Source organism: Balearica regulorum, chromosome 4 (genome assembly GCF_011004875.1).
Source record: "Balearica regulorum gibbericeps isolate bBalReg1 chromosome 4, bBalReg1.pri, whole genome shotgun sequence".
Lineage (NCBI taxonomy): Eukaryota > Metazoa > Chordata > Aves > Gruiformes > Gruidae > Balearica > Balearica regulorum.
In genome coordinates, this window is record NC_046187.1 from 691,141 (window position 1) to 705,096 (window position 13,956).

Sequence of the window (13,956 nt, forward strand, 5' to 3'; positions counted from 1 at the left end):
TTCATTTTATAAAAGGTTTTGGACCGGCAGGTAGTTCCAGCAACATAACCTACATTCCCTGCCTCAGCCCCCTCCCAAATTGCTACGCTCCATGAGAACGCAATACAGTTTGCGTCTTTCCATCTCCTCTAGAAGCTCCTGAAAGCTCGGCATACGTGCTAGAGGAACAGGAACAAGACAAACTCTACACGTAGAGTTCTTCTCACCTTCATCAAGTTCTCCTTCTGAATCCCCAAACACTTCATCTTCATATCTGAAGATATCGTTATGGACATAGAACTTGTTCGGAACCGAACCCTGTAAAAGAGCAACATGCATTTTTTTGAATACACGATATATCAGCAGCCAACAACAAGGACGGATTAGAGACAGAAGCTTTGGGGTACACACCAACACTTCAGAACAGGACTATTTCATTAAAGCCATTTTCCAAGTGGTACCTGGTCTCTAACCAAACAACTGAACGGTAACTTCCACCCAACTGAAACACTATTACGAAAACTTTACAATAAAAAACCAGAATGGGCTTTCGCAGGGTGACTGTATGCTTACTGCACTGCATGGGGAAACAACAAAGAAATTCGGCAAGACTCTGAAACGCTAATCGTCAACTGAACGATAGTTTGTGATGAAGTGGGGGGGAAAGAAGTAGGAAGAACATAAGACACCCTTCACCCTGACACAGCTCTGCTCTCGCTAAGAGCTAAACCGGAGCAGTAACGGTAACTTGCGCAGCATCCACCCGCAGTCCCGTTTGCCGGCAGACTTGAAGAAAGTACAGAACTATGCTAGAACCTTGATCTGCAGAGCTCCACACTACTTTTTGTAATTTATTTGTGCCAATGGCAGCTCCCAAATGCAAGCTCCATTTTGCTTTGGATTGCTGCTCCAATACTTCAAGTCAAAGAACATAAACCAGCTCAGGACGGGTCCAATACACGTGTTTCTCTGCACTCACAACTGTGACGCGTTTAGCGATCGCCTCCGGGCCAAGCTCCAGAAGCCAGATCGTATCTTTGGCCCCAGTATGACAAACTGTAGCTACGGGTCAGGTTTCCATCATCGTTATTTGAAGTTAAACACAATCGCGCATATACTTACTTCTGGAGCAAGCACAAAAGTCTGCATGAACTTCCTCATCGGCTGCCCGTTGTTCGACAGCTCTCCCATTACTTGCACAACCACCCCGTCGCTCAGAGTAGCGTGAGCATCCACGTGACGAATCTTGGTGTGGCATTCGCTGAACTGTAATGACATCACTTTCTTGTGTATCTCCTAGAAATAAAGAGTTACATTTTAGCTATGCTGAGTTTTGCTCAGGGCTTTACACCTTTTAAGTACCGGAGTCTGAACGAACATGAACAAGCGGCCCGCTGATACTCAAAAGGTCAATGCAGGGACCAAGAAGTGTCCTTTGCTGAGAACTGTCTACGTGAGCTCATCTAACTTTTATTCTGAAGTCTTCCACCAGGATTCAGGTACTTATCAGAGTAGTCAAATAGCGTACAATTTCCTACCCGACTTTTCCAGCTGTATTACAACATATGACCTATTTTAAGACTTTCTTTTCTTCAAAGGGCCTGTGAGAGGCACAGGATTTACATTGCGTTTAGAAAAACCCACCCCCCAACAAAAACCCCAAGCCTCTATGCATCCACAAAGTACCCAAACTTCACGGGAGTGGGTAACATCTGCCCTGCCAAGACTTTTGTGCTGCCAAATCAGGCTCTGCCGGTTAAAGGAGAAGAAACCCAACCTGCCATGGGCTAAAAGCCACGCTGCTCAAAGACGCGGCTGCCACGTGAACAGGCGCCCCTGGGTGACAGGCATTGTCCTGATCAGCGAAAACTCGTGTTTCCTCGAGTTACTTCACTTTTTCAAAAGTTGTCTTCCGCTTTAAGAAAACTCCGCTCACAGAAGAATTTGGTAACATGCAGAATTCCACGTAACTCGGAAAAGATCAAAGTCCCCTTCCCAAGGAACCACTTCTAACTGAAATAAGATAAATCAATAGGGCAAGTCTAACAGGCCCTCTTGATTTTGTTTCCCACCCTAAGTGTATTGTCCGCAGTCCAGACGCAAAGCTGACGTATCAAACACAACTCACAGTAAAAGCAGCAACGATCCAATACAAAAATTCAAGCCTACAAATTCCTATCTGCCTCTGAACAGGAGGCGGTATCACAATACGTTATTTACCGGATAAGAAAGTCAGAGTAATTGGTAAAGAAAAAGACGGATTTATACAGTCAGTTCTAAACATTAATGAGGACTACCGGACCGATTTTGATACGCACAGCTTGACCATACACTGCTTCTTGCGGTTTCCCACTGGCATCCAGTCCTCCGTGGACGTAAGAAGAATTCCTGCCATAAAACCTGCAAGTGAAGAGATGCAAAGGTCATAGCCCTGAAAAAATAGAAACAAATCCAACTAGTATTTTAGCCAAAAGTTGTAGAGCTCAACGCATCGGGAATTCCAGCACAAACAGCGATTCAAAATACATTTTCCACTGCCGAGGCTCCAAGAATGCAGGAACAAACGAGCTTAATAGTCAGTATTCTGCTTTGCCCAAGATCTGCAGCTTTTAAGGAACTGTTCAAACTCCTTGGTAGGCAGACAGCCTAGCCGAGTGGGAACCGCAGATCAGGAAAGGACTAAACGTTAAGTCCTCAGGTATACGGAATTCTAGATTTTCAGTTAAGGGGCCAGTAAAGCCAAATACATTCCCCTAAAGTACAAGTGAACCGAGAATATTTCTGAGCACAGAGCACCCCCTGCACCGGGGGAGCTTGCCTCGTGGGTGTCTGTCTATCCAGCCGTCCCGACGTCAGCAGGGCCGTTCCAGGAGACAGTTAACTGACCGGTCATCAACAGCCAGTCCGCTTGAAAAAGGAAGAAAAATTCTGTAACGTTTGTGGACTAGAGCCCTCGATGAAAACACAACTCCCTCAAGAAGGTCTCTGGACAATTGCCTGTTCCCCCCCAATGTACCGGGCATACAGCATAATTTGGAAAGCTGCGTTTCAGAGTTGTTCGAGTAAAGCTTGAGATTTAGAGGGGTGGGAGTAATACCTAGTACCGCCTATAAAGCACCAAAGTTGTCTTTGACAGGCCAAACGTCTCTGCAGACACCTTTTTTCCTCACACGCACACTTCTGCCAATTTCCTATCGCCCCAATCCGGAAACCTCGCTCTACATCCCGAACGTACTGGGAACGTCGGCTCCGTACTGCTCCCAGAGCACGTGCAATACTGATGCAATGGAAGTGATGTTGCAATACTAAGGGAAAGCAGGAGGGAAGGCAAGCCTGGAACAGCTGGCTGCTCTTCTTTGTCTGAAGCGGTGAGGGAGGAAAAACGTACCAAGAGAATTTTGATTTTTACATCAAAACACACACCCCCCAAATCCTGCCGAGGTTACAGTCACTACCATTCCAGGTAAATGCTCTTACGAGCAAAATCAAAGACTATTTTCAACACCAAGTATGAGGGATGGTTGATTTACCCCAATATACAATTTAACTGCCATTGAAAATAAACGTTACAGAAGGACAAGGCAATTGCACTGCGGAACCGATATAATTCTCCCTCTGCCTTTGGTATTAAACTGTGAAGCACGGACTAATAATCCCTTATAAACTCTTCTCGGTCTCGTCGTTCATGCAAACACTTTCTGGGTTTCAGAGCCCCGTGACAAAACACTTCACAAGAAACTTGTCTTACTAACTTGGGCTTTTCTATCATTCAAAATGACCCTGCTGTTCTGATACCAGAATTTCCGTTGCATCATTTGCTCACGACATAATTGATGCCTTGAAAAACTGGTCTAGTCACACCCTTTCTAAGTTTCTGAAAAGAATTTCAACTGACGACCTTCCCAGGCGAGGCGTAGTTATGGACATCAACAAGACGCTAACAGACCTGGCTAAGAGGTGCCTCCGAAGGTAACCCCAAGGCAAGAGGTCCTTTCCCAGGCACCGGGGAAAACACCCGGGCAGGACAGGTACCCAAGGAACGCAGTTCTGGGTCAGAGCGAGCTGCCGGTTTGTACAGCAGGTATCGATGCGTTACATGGACATACTTGCCCGGTTGTTGATCTGATCTGACTCATCTGTTGAAGTTTTGGGGGCGAGGAAAAATTCTGCAATTGCTAAAAACTCTGCTTTCGACTTCTGTTAGATTACTGAACATAAATTAGGAAAGACTGGAATACACGGCTGAGACACCTTAAAAATAGATGTAAACACAGAAAACGACACGGTTCTGCAGTGGTTCAGCAATTTAAGTAAAAATGATACCGCTCATTTTCCCTGCCTCAAAGCTATAAATGAAAAGAGGCATTATTCAAAAGACTGAATTCTTAAGTAAGCCATCTGAGAGCTCTAACCTGCTCTCAATCAAACAGTCCAATTTTTCATCATCAACCTTGTGTCAAGTCCTGAGACAAGACCGACCCAAGCAGTGATTGCTTTTTTTCTTTTCATACACTGGCAAAGCTACTTTGACCTTTACTTATGGCAAGACCGTGCTGCTCCAAATCCAAATGTGGAAATGCAAAATCTTAAGTGACAAGCTGGATGTGGCCAATCAAAACCAAAAAAAGAAGGAAGGAAAAAAAGGAAAAGAAAAAAGAAGCAAGAAACACATTCAGAGTACCACTTAAATAGCAGACCCAGGTTAAAACAAAAAACAAACCTACTGTATTTTCCACCTACCTCGTCCAGGCCATGACATTTATGCTTAAATCTCCAATCATAATCCGGATAAAAACTTCTCAGAGGCAATGCAAAAGATGCTATCCTGAAATAATTAGCATGCTTGTCTTGGGTACTAAATGCAAGTGCTTCCTCTGCCATTTTCTTTACTTTTCTTTTTAGAAAACTATTTCTGGAATATGCCTACGCTACCATTTTGTCAGCTGAGGAGGAGCTCGCTTTTCCACACAGGAAATACCTTGATAACGTGCCATACATCCGTACGATCAGACTTGGTTCTAGAGCCTAAAGCATTTTCAATAAGACGCAATATTTTCCAAGAGCCCAAAAGTTGGCCAGCTCCGTTTCCTCCCATACTCGGAAATTAACGTTTATCTGATTTATAAGGAAGGGTGCACACTTCTGTTCAAACGCATTAGTCACTTGATACGTGGAAGCGTTACCTGTGCAAGAAGTCAGGAGCTTTATTTAGCAGAGTGTAGTACTGTCTCACGAACTCCCGCCCTACCAGCAGGGGACTTGGCTTCTCCATCACCATTTCTTTGGTACGCAATGTCAAATGCTGTAATTAAAGACACACACGTTAGTTTCAAGGCAGCCCTGTATATCACAACTTCCCCAAAAAAGGATGACCATAACGGTATTACAGTTGAAACAATTACGTGAACAGGCACTTCATTCACACAGACCTACTCCACCGATTCAGGACGCCCTCCCCACCTCCTCTGAGTAAATAAAAAGATTTCATCCATTCATGCGTTACACTGGCAAAGATTAAACAGTGGAAACAAAGCCCCTTACAGAACAGGTGCTCGAAAACCCCAAACAAACAAACAAAAACCCTGTTAAAAACATCTCGTACCATCTATTTTACCCTTTGGGAAAACACTGGCGAACAACGAAAAATCCAAGTTCAAGAGCACTGCAAGGCGAACAGGAGAACACTTTCTGGAGTCAGGCGGGACCATTCCTTTGTCCCAAAGCACGTCAGCTTGAAAAGGCCACTGTCGCATCTGTAACACGCAGGTGGGAGCACCAATATTCTAAAGTAATTACGAGGGCTGGATTCGCTTTCCCTGCGGACTGGGAAGGGAAACCTTTACGCCTCAGATGACCAAAGCCTTAGGCACTACTTGTCCAAGCTAACTGCACTGCGCATTTGGCACAGGATAATTTAGGTTGGAAAGGACTTCCGGGGCTCACCTGGTTCAACCCCGGGGACAAAGCACGACCAATTTCTAACACGTTGCTCTCCTTAAAGCAAGTTCTGAACAAGACTATTCCCGAACAGATGAACAGAACTTCCACTGGCCATTTGTGCCCGTCGGCCATCACGTTAACGTGGCGCACCTCGACAAGTACGGATCCGCACCGTCCCACCAGGCAGCTGAAGGCAGCGGTAACATCTCACCCCCCTGCTTCGGTCCTCTGCTCTGCAGGCTGAGCAAGTCCAGCCCTCGCTGCGTCTCCTCTCCCCCGGTGCTCCGATCCTCTAACAATCCTGGCGATCCTGCACCTGATCCGTGCCGGTGCGTTGGTTTCTGTTCTGTACGGAGGAGTTCAAACTGGGAGCAATATTCCGGGTCTGGGTGTCGCAAGAGTCCGAACGGCTCTCTAGAGCCCAGAACACAGCCACCCTTCATCACTGCAAAGGTACGCCGCTGATGCAAGTTCAACTTTTCTGTCAGGACATCAACATCCCTTTGTGCAAAGCTGCTTCGTACTCGGTCATTTCCCAGCCTTTACTTTTGCACGTGGTTTTTCCACGTGCGTGCAGAACTTGGGGATTTGCCTTTAGTGAACTTTGTGATGTTCCCGGCAGCTATTTCTCCAGCCTACCCCTCCAGAAACTTGCTGCCGATCGCTTTAGCCCATCATCCAGGTTGCGACAAAGGTGTTAAACAGCATCGACCCCAGTACCGCCCCTGGAGAAACTTCACAAGCAGCCAGCTTTGTATCGCTCACCACAGCCTCCCGGTCCACCCCACAGGCTAGCTGTCCAGTTTGGTTCCAAGGGTATTACAGAAAAGCAAGGCCTGACTGAAGTCAACGTAAACCACCTCTGTTGCACTTCTCCCGCCCTCGGAGCCATTCGTGTCATCGCAGAAGGCGAGCTGGTTGGTCAGTTAGAACTTGTCCTTGGTAAATCTGCCTTCCGAACGCCTTCTCGTCCTTCCGGGATCCTGGATTTGCTTTACAAGCCTTCCCAGGGATCAAGGAGAAGCCAGCCAACCTGTAATTCCCCCGCTTCCCCCTGCCTCTGACGGGCCTTCGTTTTCCTCGCTACGCTCCTACCCATCCGTACCGTCTCGCAGATCACCCATGTCATACAACAATCTTCAGCGCTAGGGATGTCTTTCTGGTGGCTTGCCAGCACCCGACACGCTGCTTCCTCCAGCTCACGTCAGGAAGGCTGACCTCACCCGTGAACACCAGCGTCTGCCATCAGGAGATTCCCTCAGTTCTCTAAAGAGAGTGTCATCTACTTTCTCTCTCAAAAAACCCTAATGTGCAGGCAAGGCAGCAGGCAAAGACAACCAAGTCAAAGCCCCAACCTTCCATCCTGGGAGATAATCCTAGAATATAACAGCTTTGTTTTCCCACCAGAATAACCTCGGCCCGTCCATCCAAGCCAAGGGCCAATACAAAGGACTGCTTGCAATTACAGCCGGACAGGACATAAAGCACATGAGGTGCATCTCAGCTCAAGGAGGGCCTGGCCCAAAGGTTAAAACGTACAGGGTAACGGTGCCACACACGCGTCAGACGCTGCATTCAAAAGGAACTCTGAAGAAAAAATCCCAAGTACTTGGCTCAAACGGTTTACACTTAACGGAGTGTCAAAATAATCTCAGCCCAGCAATGCAAGCCTCAAGGCGATACCAAGAACTGTTCCCAGTAGAGTTAGCCAGGAATCGCACTTGAGGCAACGGTCCCAAAAACTTGCAGGCAAGGCAGCAGGCAAAGCCCGAAATACAAGTTTTGAACTTGGAGATAAGAAATCAGAACACTTATTTTAGATTTATCCAAAATTTTTATTATAACCTTCAAGACTCTGAAGCACAGTAGTAGTTGTGACTCCTGGGAAGCCGCAGGGGAAGTCGTTTTGATAATCAGACCCAAACCCAAAGGTCACGAATACTAAGGGACATCAAAGGCTCAAGCTCTGTGCACATTCAGAGTGGGAACCTCTAAGAAAACACAATCTGAGCGTTTTGGGGATCTTCCTAACGCGACTCGCGCTACGGCAACGGCACGCACGCGGGAATTTTACTTCGAAACGTACCGTCACAGAACAAGGACCTCAGTTTCTACAGGTGAGACTATTCTTTTTTTTGCTCCCCTGCCCCACGAGCAGATGCCGAATATAAAATTGGCGATACGAACTTCACCGCAAGCATTTGCGAGAGTGCACAAGGACGGAGCTCCATCACGATTTTTTTTTCTTGTTAAAGACCCTATTAAAAAGCAGATCATAGCCAGCACACATTCTTATGAATACAGCAATAAGCAAAGTACATATGTTAACAAATTGCTGGCATACCACAAGGAACACGGAAAATGCCTCTGGGTACAAAACATAATAATCTGTGACAAGTCATTACACTACATCAGATCTGTATCACACTAGATCTTTTCTTCACTGGAAGCTGTGCTATTACAGGAAAGGCCGCCGAAACCTTCCAGATAATCTGAGAAAGGCGAGCACGCGATGATCACACGCGGCCAATTCTTCAGAAGCTGGTTTACGTGCTCGAACAGACGAGCACCGTCCACCTTCCAAGTGACAGCACTACTGATTCACATCACAGAATCAGTATTTTACAGGACGTCTGAGTACAGTTCTTCACCTGGGTCGGTATTATTTCCTTTCCGTATCTCCTCAGAGATCTCAGCAGGGGCACCAGAGGCTTAATGAACCGTTCAGGTCTCCGGGTCATCAAGAGGCAGTAAAATAAAAACGCGGGTACTCCGTGCTACCGACGTGGGTGCCATGAAACCAGGTTTTAAAAAAGATTAAAATCTCCACGTGTCCCAATTAGTACAGCACCTCCTTAAAGTCAAGGACCCGAGTCTTAGCAGGCCCCGGGGGTTTGGAGGTAAAGGCACCAGTGACATTTAAGCCTACACCCAAGGCATCGGCATCGACAACTCAGAGAATCCAAACTTACAAAGAACGGCACCTCCGTGTTTACCAGGCACTGACGCAAGCCCCGTAGATACAGGTACTCTGTAAGAGCGATTTCTCCACTTTTCATCGGTCCGTACTCACGAGTCAAGGAATAACAGCTAAGAAAGAAGAACCTGAGCGCTCCTCTCACTTGAATAACACGAGCCACATCCTTAGATCAGCCCGAGCAGCCATTGGGGAAGCGTCTTAATGAGAACTTACTGCGCGAGGCACTTGCGTACATCCTAGGCAGAAACCAAATACTGAAACTGAGATGGCAAACACCTGCAATCACGTACATTTATCTGCTGGTTTCTTTACGGTGCAACCGTACCGTTAAAGAACCCCCCTCCATCACGCACGCTGATAAAAGCCATAAGCTACACAGACAGGGTAACACAAGCACCCATGCAATCGCTGCTCCTCCGCAGGTAAACCTGCCTACAGCAAGCTGACGTAACGATTAATCCACAAGATCTAATTTCCACCCTATTTGGTACCTTCGATTCCTGCGCTAGCAGGGGGGCAGCGTGGATTTGCAGCGCATTCTCGAACCGAGCAGAACCGGCAGCCAGGAGATGTATCTCACGACAGACTCTCAAGCTGGAGGACCCGAGGAAACGTGGAATCCCTGTCTTCTCCAGACAAGGCTCAGAGGGAAGGACCCAGAGCCCCGGGGACTGGGCTCCAAAACTGAAGGAACCTGCAGACGCACCAGCGCAATACTTTTCGCCGCGTCCGTGCGCACGATTCAAGTTCCCAGCAACTTAACACCAACTTAAGCCTACGGGCGGGACCGCATAAGCTTGTCACCGTTACCTCAAACAACCAAGTTCCTATCTGGAGCTATTTCCACGTTCGCTTCTCTCAAGAAAACAAAAACATCCAGAGAGTCAGCACAGAAAGGAATTGTTATTTGCATGCAAAGATAAGCAAACGAACAAAACCAGAAAGGGTATTTTCCTCCAAAGAGCAATACCAAGAGCAATGCCAGGTAGTGCCGAAGTAAGTTGTAATGTTCATCTAACTTTGTCGACGACATGCCAGCTACCTTCTGTTAGATTCCGGTACAAGATTATTAGAGACTTTCCTCAGCTCTGCCAGAAACAACTTTCGATGGCCCGGGATAACAAATGCCAGCCGCGACAAATAAAGCCAGAAATTAGCCTCAGCAACCAGATAAAACTGTTAAGGGCTCACACGATGAGATACAGCTCGCGTTAGGACAATTGTGCCCAAGCGCTTGGGAACCGACTGCTACGCAATACTTTAACAAGTCCACGCTGAATTAATAGCGTGCAAATTCATTCAGTCCGTAATTGTCTTTATGTATAAAACTTTATTTCTTAAACGGTGTTTGTCACGTCTTTGACTAGATAAAAACAAACAGCCATCTGCGCGCACGGGAGGCCAGCAGCAATTTGTTTCTGAAGAAGTACTGAAGGTCACGACGCGATGAGCTCGCTGCCGTACATCTTGCTCGATAAGCAGCTCTCACATTACAGAAGCCTTTTTCTCCTAAAATATACGTAAGCTTTCTCATTACTATTTCCCTTGCCCCGTAGAAGAAGGAAGCGGGACTAGTCACCTGTGCAAGGCATTGAGTTCCCTGAGGCCGTGACTGAGCTACGGAATGGTGGCACGCGTGCTCGAATTTAGGCATCCGGAGCACAAACTCTGGCACGAAGCCTTTGGCTGCGCCCAAAGAGGCAGTTCAAAGCCACCGCCATCCTGTTTCACGGAAGACCAACAGCAGTGATGCTGCCTGGATGCTTCACCAATCCTGGCAGAGAGGTGCTGCCCTCACCATTTGCTTTGCTAAAAAACTGTAAGCAAGCAAAGTATTTTGTTTTACTGACGAGCAAATTTCCTCCTCTGAACACTCCGTCCACAGAACAAGCTGTCCGTGACTGAAGGCCCACAGATAGCGAGCTATAGTTCTACGTAAATCTGCAACGGCGCGGCTTGTTCTTACATCCACGCGTCTGCAACTCGTGTCCGAGTCGCTGATTAGATTTGAATATACCACTTAAATCGAAACTTGAATATACCACTTAAACTGAAATAAAATTTGGCAAAATGCTCTTGCGGATCAGAACGATACTCCCCGCACAGCGAGCACGCGAAGCAAAGCCACGAGGGACGCCGTGCCGCTTCCCGCACCACAGGAGCCGAGGGAAGACAGAAGGGGAGAGCAGCTTTCACAATCTTGGACAGGTTTTTCCTAAATCCAGATTATCACTTTTAAACTGCATTTCCTATCACAGACAATCAAGTAATGCCCTAAAGGGCGTGCCTGCTGCCGCGATCCGTGTCACTGAGATCCCAGTACTGCAACCCACTGTGCGAGCAGCCACACCTTGAATAAAGCTGAAAAACCGAACCGCGACCGGCAGTCCAGCTGGCACAAACCAGGACATCTCTAATGCAGCCCTGCAAAGGCCGGCGGGTTCTCCGTGGTAAAGTAAAACAAGCATCGGCTAAAATGAGAAAACACCAAAAGAGCAATTGAAAGTCCCAAACGACCCAGTTCAGTACTGAAACCACCTTCTCTCTTTTGTGCTCAGGGAGGTAAGCACTCAGATCATCCCCCATCTGCAGTGAGGGCCAGCAAACCTGTATAATCTACCAGAATCCCTTCACTTTATGATCTCCTTTACCTAATCCGCTACAATCTGAACTGGCTGAGCCCCAAGGCACAGCATGCTGCTCTTTCAAATCAAGCTGTCCAGCGGGTTGGGTTTTTTTTGTTTTGTTTTGGGGTTGGGGTTTTTTTTTGGTTTTGGGGTTTTTTTGGTGAGAGGCGCTTAATAGCACTCTGTATTTTCGGGGCTTGACTACCACAGGGCAGTAAAGCTGCACCACCCAGAAGAGCCGACAGCCACCCCAATAGCAGTAACGATAGCGACTGCAGCCAAGGGCACCACTCGGTCTGGGGAAGCTGCTGCATCTGCCTCTCTCTGTCATCACCCAACGCCAGGTTCAGTGCCTTTCTTCTGGTATCTCATCAGATGTACTTATTAGTCTGACATACTAATCTTTTCACACGTTCCTTGAGTTGCAACGCGGTTCTTCATTTGTCAAATACTCTCAAAAGAAATGACATCCAGTGTCACAACTGCTGCGGTAAGAAGGAAGACTCAAATTCAACACTGTGCGTTAACATACTGTGTTTCCTCAGCATATTTTCAGCACTGCAAAATATTATTAAAGTGTGAGAGTAGAGGTATCATTTGAAACCACAGTTCCATAAAGGCAAACATTTTATTCATAAGGACACCGGTGGATAGGCAGACTGGATGGCCGGCTCATTCTCTGTTCACTTTAAGCTAGCTATCACAGAAAAGATTTTACTCTGCTACTGAAAAAATCATACGATACAGACGATAATTCCGCAGGGCGAGCCCACATTCGCCAATCAGAACGTGACAAGAACATTTCAAATGGTAAACCCAGATTATTTCTCTTGAGCCCAAGCTACCAGGGTGCACAACAAGAAAGAATCCTTAGGAATGAAAAGGCTTTCCTAGGGCAGGTACGGCCCTGTAGGCACACTTACGATCACAAAGAACACAGAGTGCCTCGTTAATGATAAATTAACTCCAGAAGCTAAAGCAATACCGGTTTGTCAGTAACTACACGTCCTGGGCTCAGAAGGCCAGCGCTATGAAAATCCAGCCATACTGCTCTCAGGAACTTGGGCGGACATAGCAGCGCTTGCTCCGTGTGACTTCAGGAGAAGTGTGCCACACAGCACCGAGCAGGACGGCACGGCCTACCTACGCCGCAGAGTAACCACTTCTTCCAATTGGTCACCGATCTTTATTCTGCTACTGCTCCCTAGTTACAAGCGTCTGAGAGAGAAATGGAAAAACCCCTGAGATACGTGAGACAGCGGAGAGTGCTTCATACAAAGAATAAATGCTTACTCAGAGAGGGTATCTAGAGAGGGTATCTTTCCCCTCATACTCCTCCATCCCATTACAGATCAACGCATACTGCGCTGGCTTTGAATGTACAGGTTGCGTCTAAGTAGTCTATGTGCAGGAGAACTGAGCAAGGAACAAAATAGCTTACCCTATTTCTCAACGGATCAAAAATACCTTGGGCGTCTTCACACTTCTTTCTGTAGCAAAGCAGAACGCTCGCACACTGAACTGGAAATGCCTAGCAAATACAGAGGGCTCGGGAATTGCCAAACCCACACGGAAGGCCCCAAGAACACCACCTATGTGACCGACTAAGTGTTTTTGGCTGGAATCAAACAATAACCTCGTATTTTCTCATTCTCTACCGCTTTAGTTCTTTCATGTAGCGGTGCCTGGCACGAAGCTCAAGATCCAGCGTCACCCAACTGACCAAGGGATTTCAAAGCCTTGAGTGGGGATGCTGTTGTGCACCGCACCGGAACTGCGCCGACCTCTGCTCTAGCTCTCTGAGGTTAACGGCAGCGGAAGCCCGAGAACACACCGAGCCCGGGCTCGGAAGACAAACGAGAGAAGCTCGGAGAAGACGTACTCAAGGCATCCGGATCTGCGGAATAAAAGGTGCTCGCAACGACTTCGGCCATATTCCGCGTGACAGCGGAACAGCTCAGGCTGCGGCTGGGGAAGGGAGCAGCGGGGAAAGGCGAGGTCCGCAGAGCTGGAGCGATGTTGCAGCCAGCGCGGCCATGGCGGTACCAACCGGTAAGGGCGAGGGAGGGCCGGCGGAGCCGCCGAGGGGAAGCCGAGGTCGGTTCTGCAGCGCCAGCGAGGCGGAGGAAGCGGCATCCCGCACACGCCCGAGGCCGGGCACCTCTAGAGGCCCCTGGAAGGCAATGCATGAGGCGAGCCGGGAGAGGCGAGCGCAGGGCCACCGCCGCAGCCAGCACGGCGGAACGCGGGGCCTTGCGCCTGGAAGCGGCGGGCGAGGGGGCGCCGTTCCCGGCCTCCCCCGCCGCCCGGGGCGAGGCGGAAGAGCGATCGCGGGCGGGCGACGCGCCGCCAAGGTGATGGCGAACAAAAGCCCCCCCCCCCTCCCCTCCCCTCCCCTCCCCTCCGCGCCCCGGCCCGGCTCCGCCGCCC

At 48.2% G+C, this 13,956-nt stretch overlaps 1 protein-coding gene across 3 annotated transcripts in view; it reads right to left on the reverse strand.

The window, feature by feature from the left end:
- The window catches only part of G3BP2 (G3BP stress granule assembly factor 2), a 28,547-nt gene that overhangs the window by 12,347 nt on the left and 2,244 nt on the right, over positions 1–13,956 (reverse strand). For all 3 annotated transcript variants that reach the window (XM_075750798.1, XM_075750795.1, XM_075750797.1), the window contains exons 2-5: positions 5,163–5,281; positions 2,298–2,379; positions 1,102–1,275; positions 207–297 (exon numbers count right to left, since the gene is read on the reverse strand). In XM_075750798.1, the coding sequence (XP_075606913.1) occupies positions 207–297; positions 1,102–1,275; positions 2,298–2,379; positions 5,163–5,257 (442 nt within the window). In that variant the 5' untranslated portion in view covers positions 5,258–5,281. The remainder of the gene's footprint in view (positions 1–206; positions 298–1,101; positions 1,276–2,297; positions 2,380–5,162; positions 5,282–13,956) is intronic.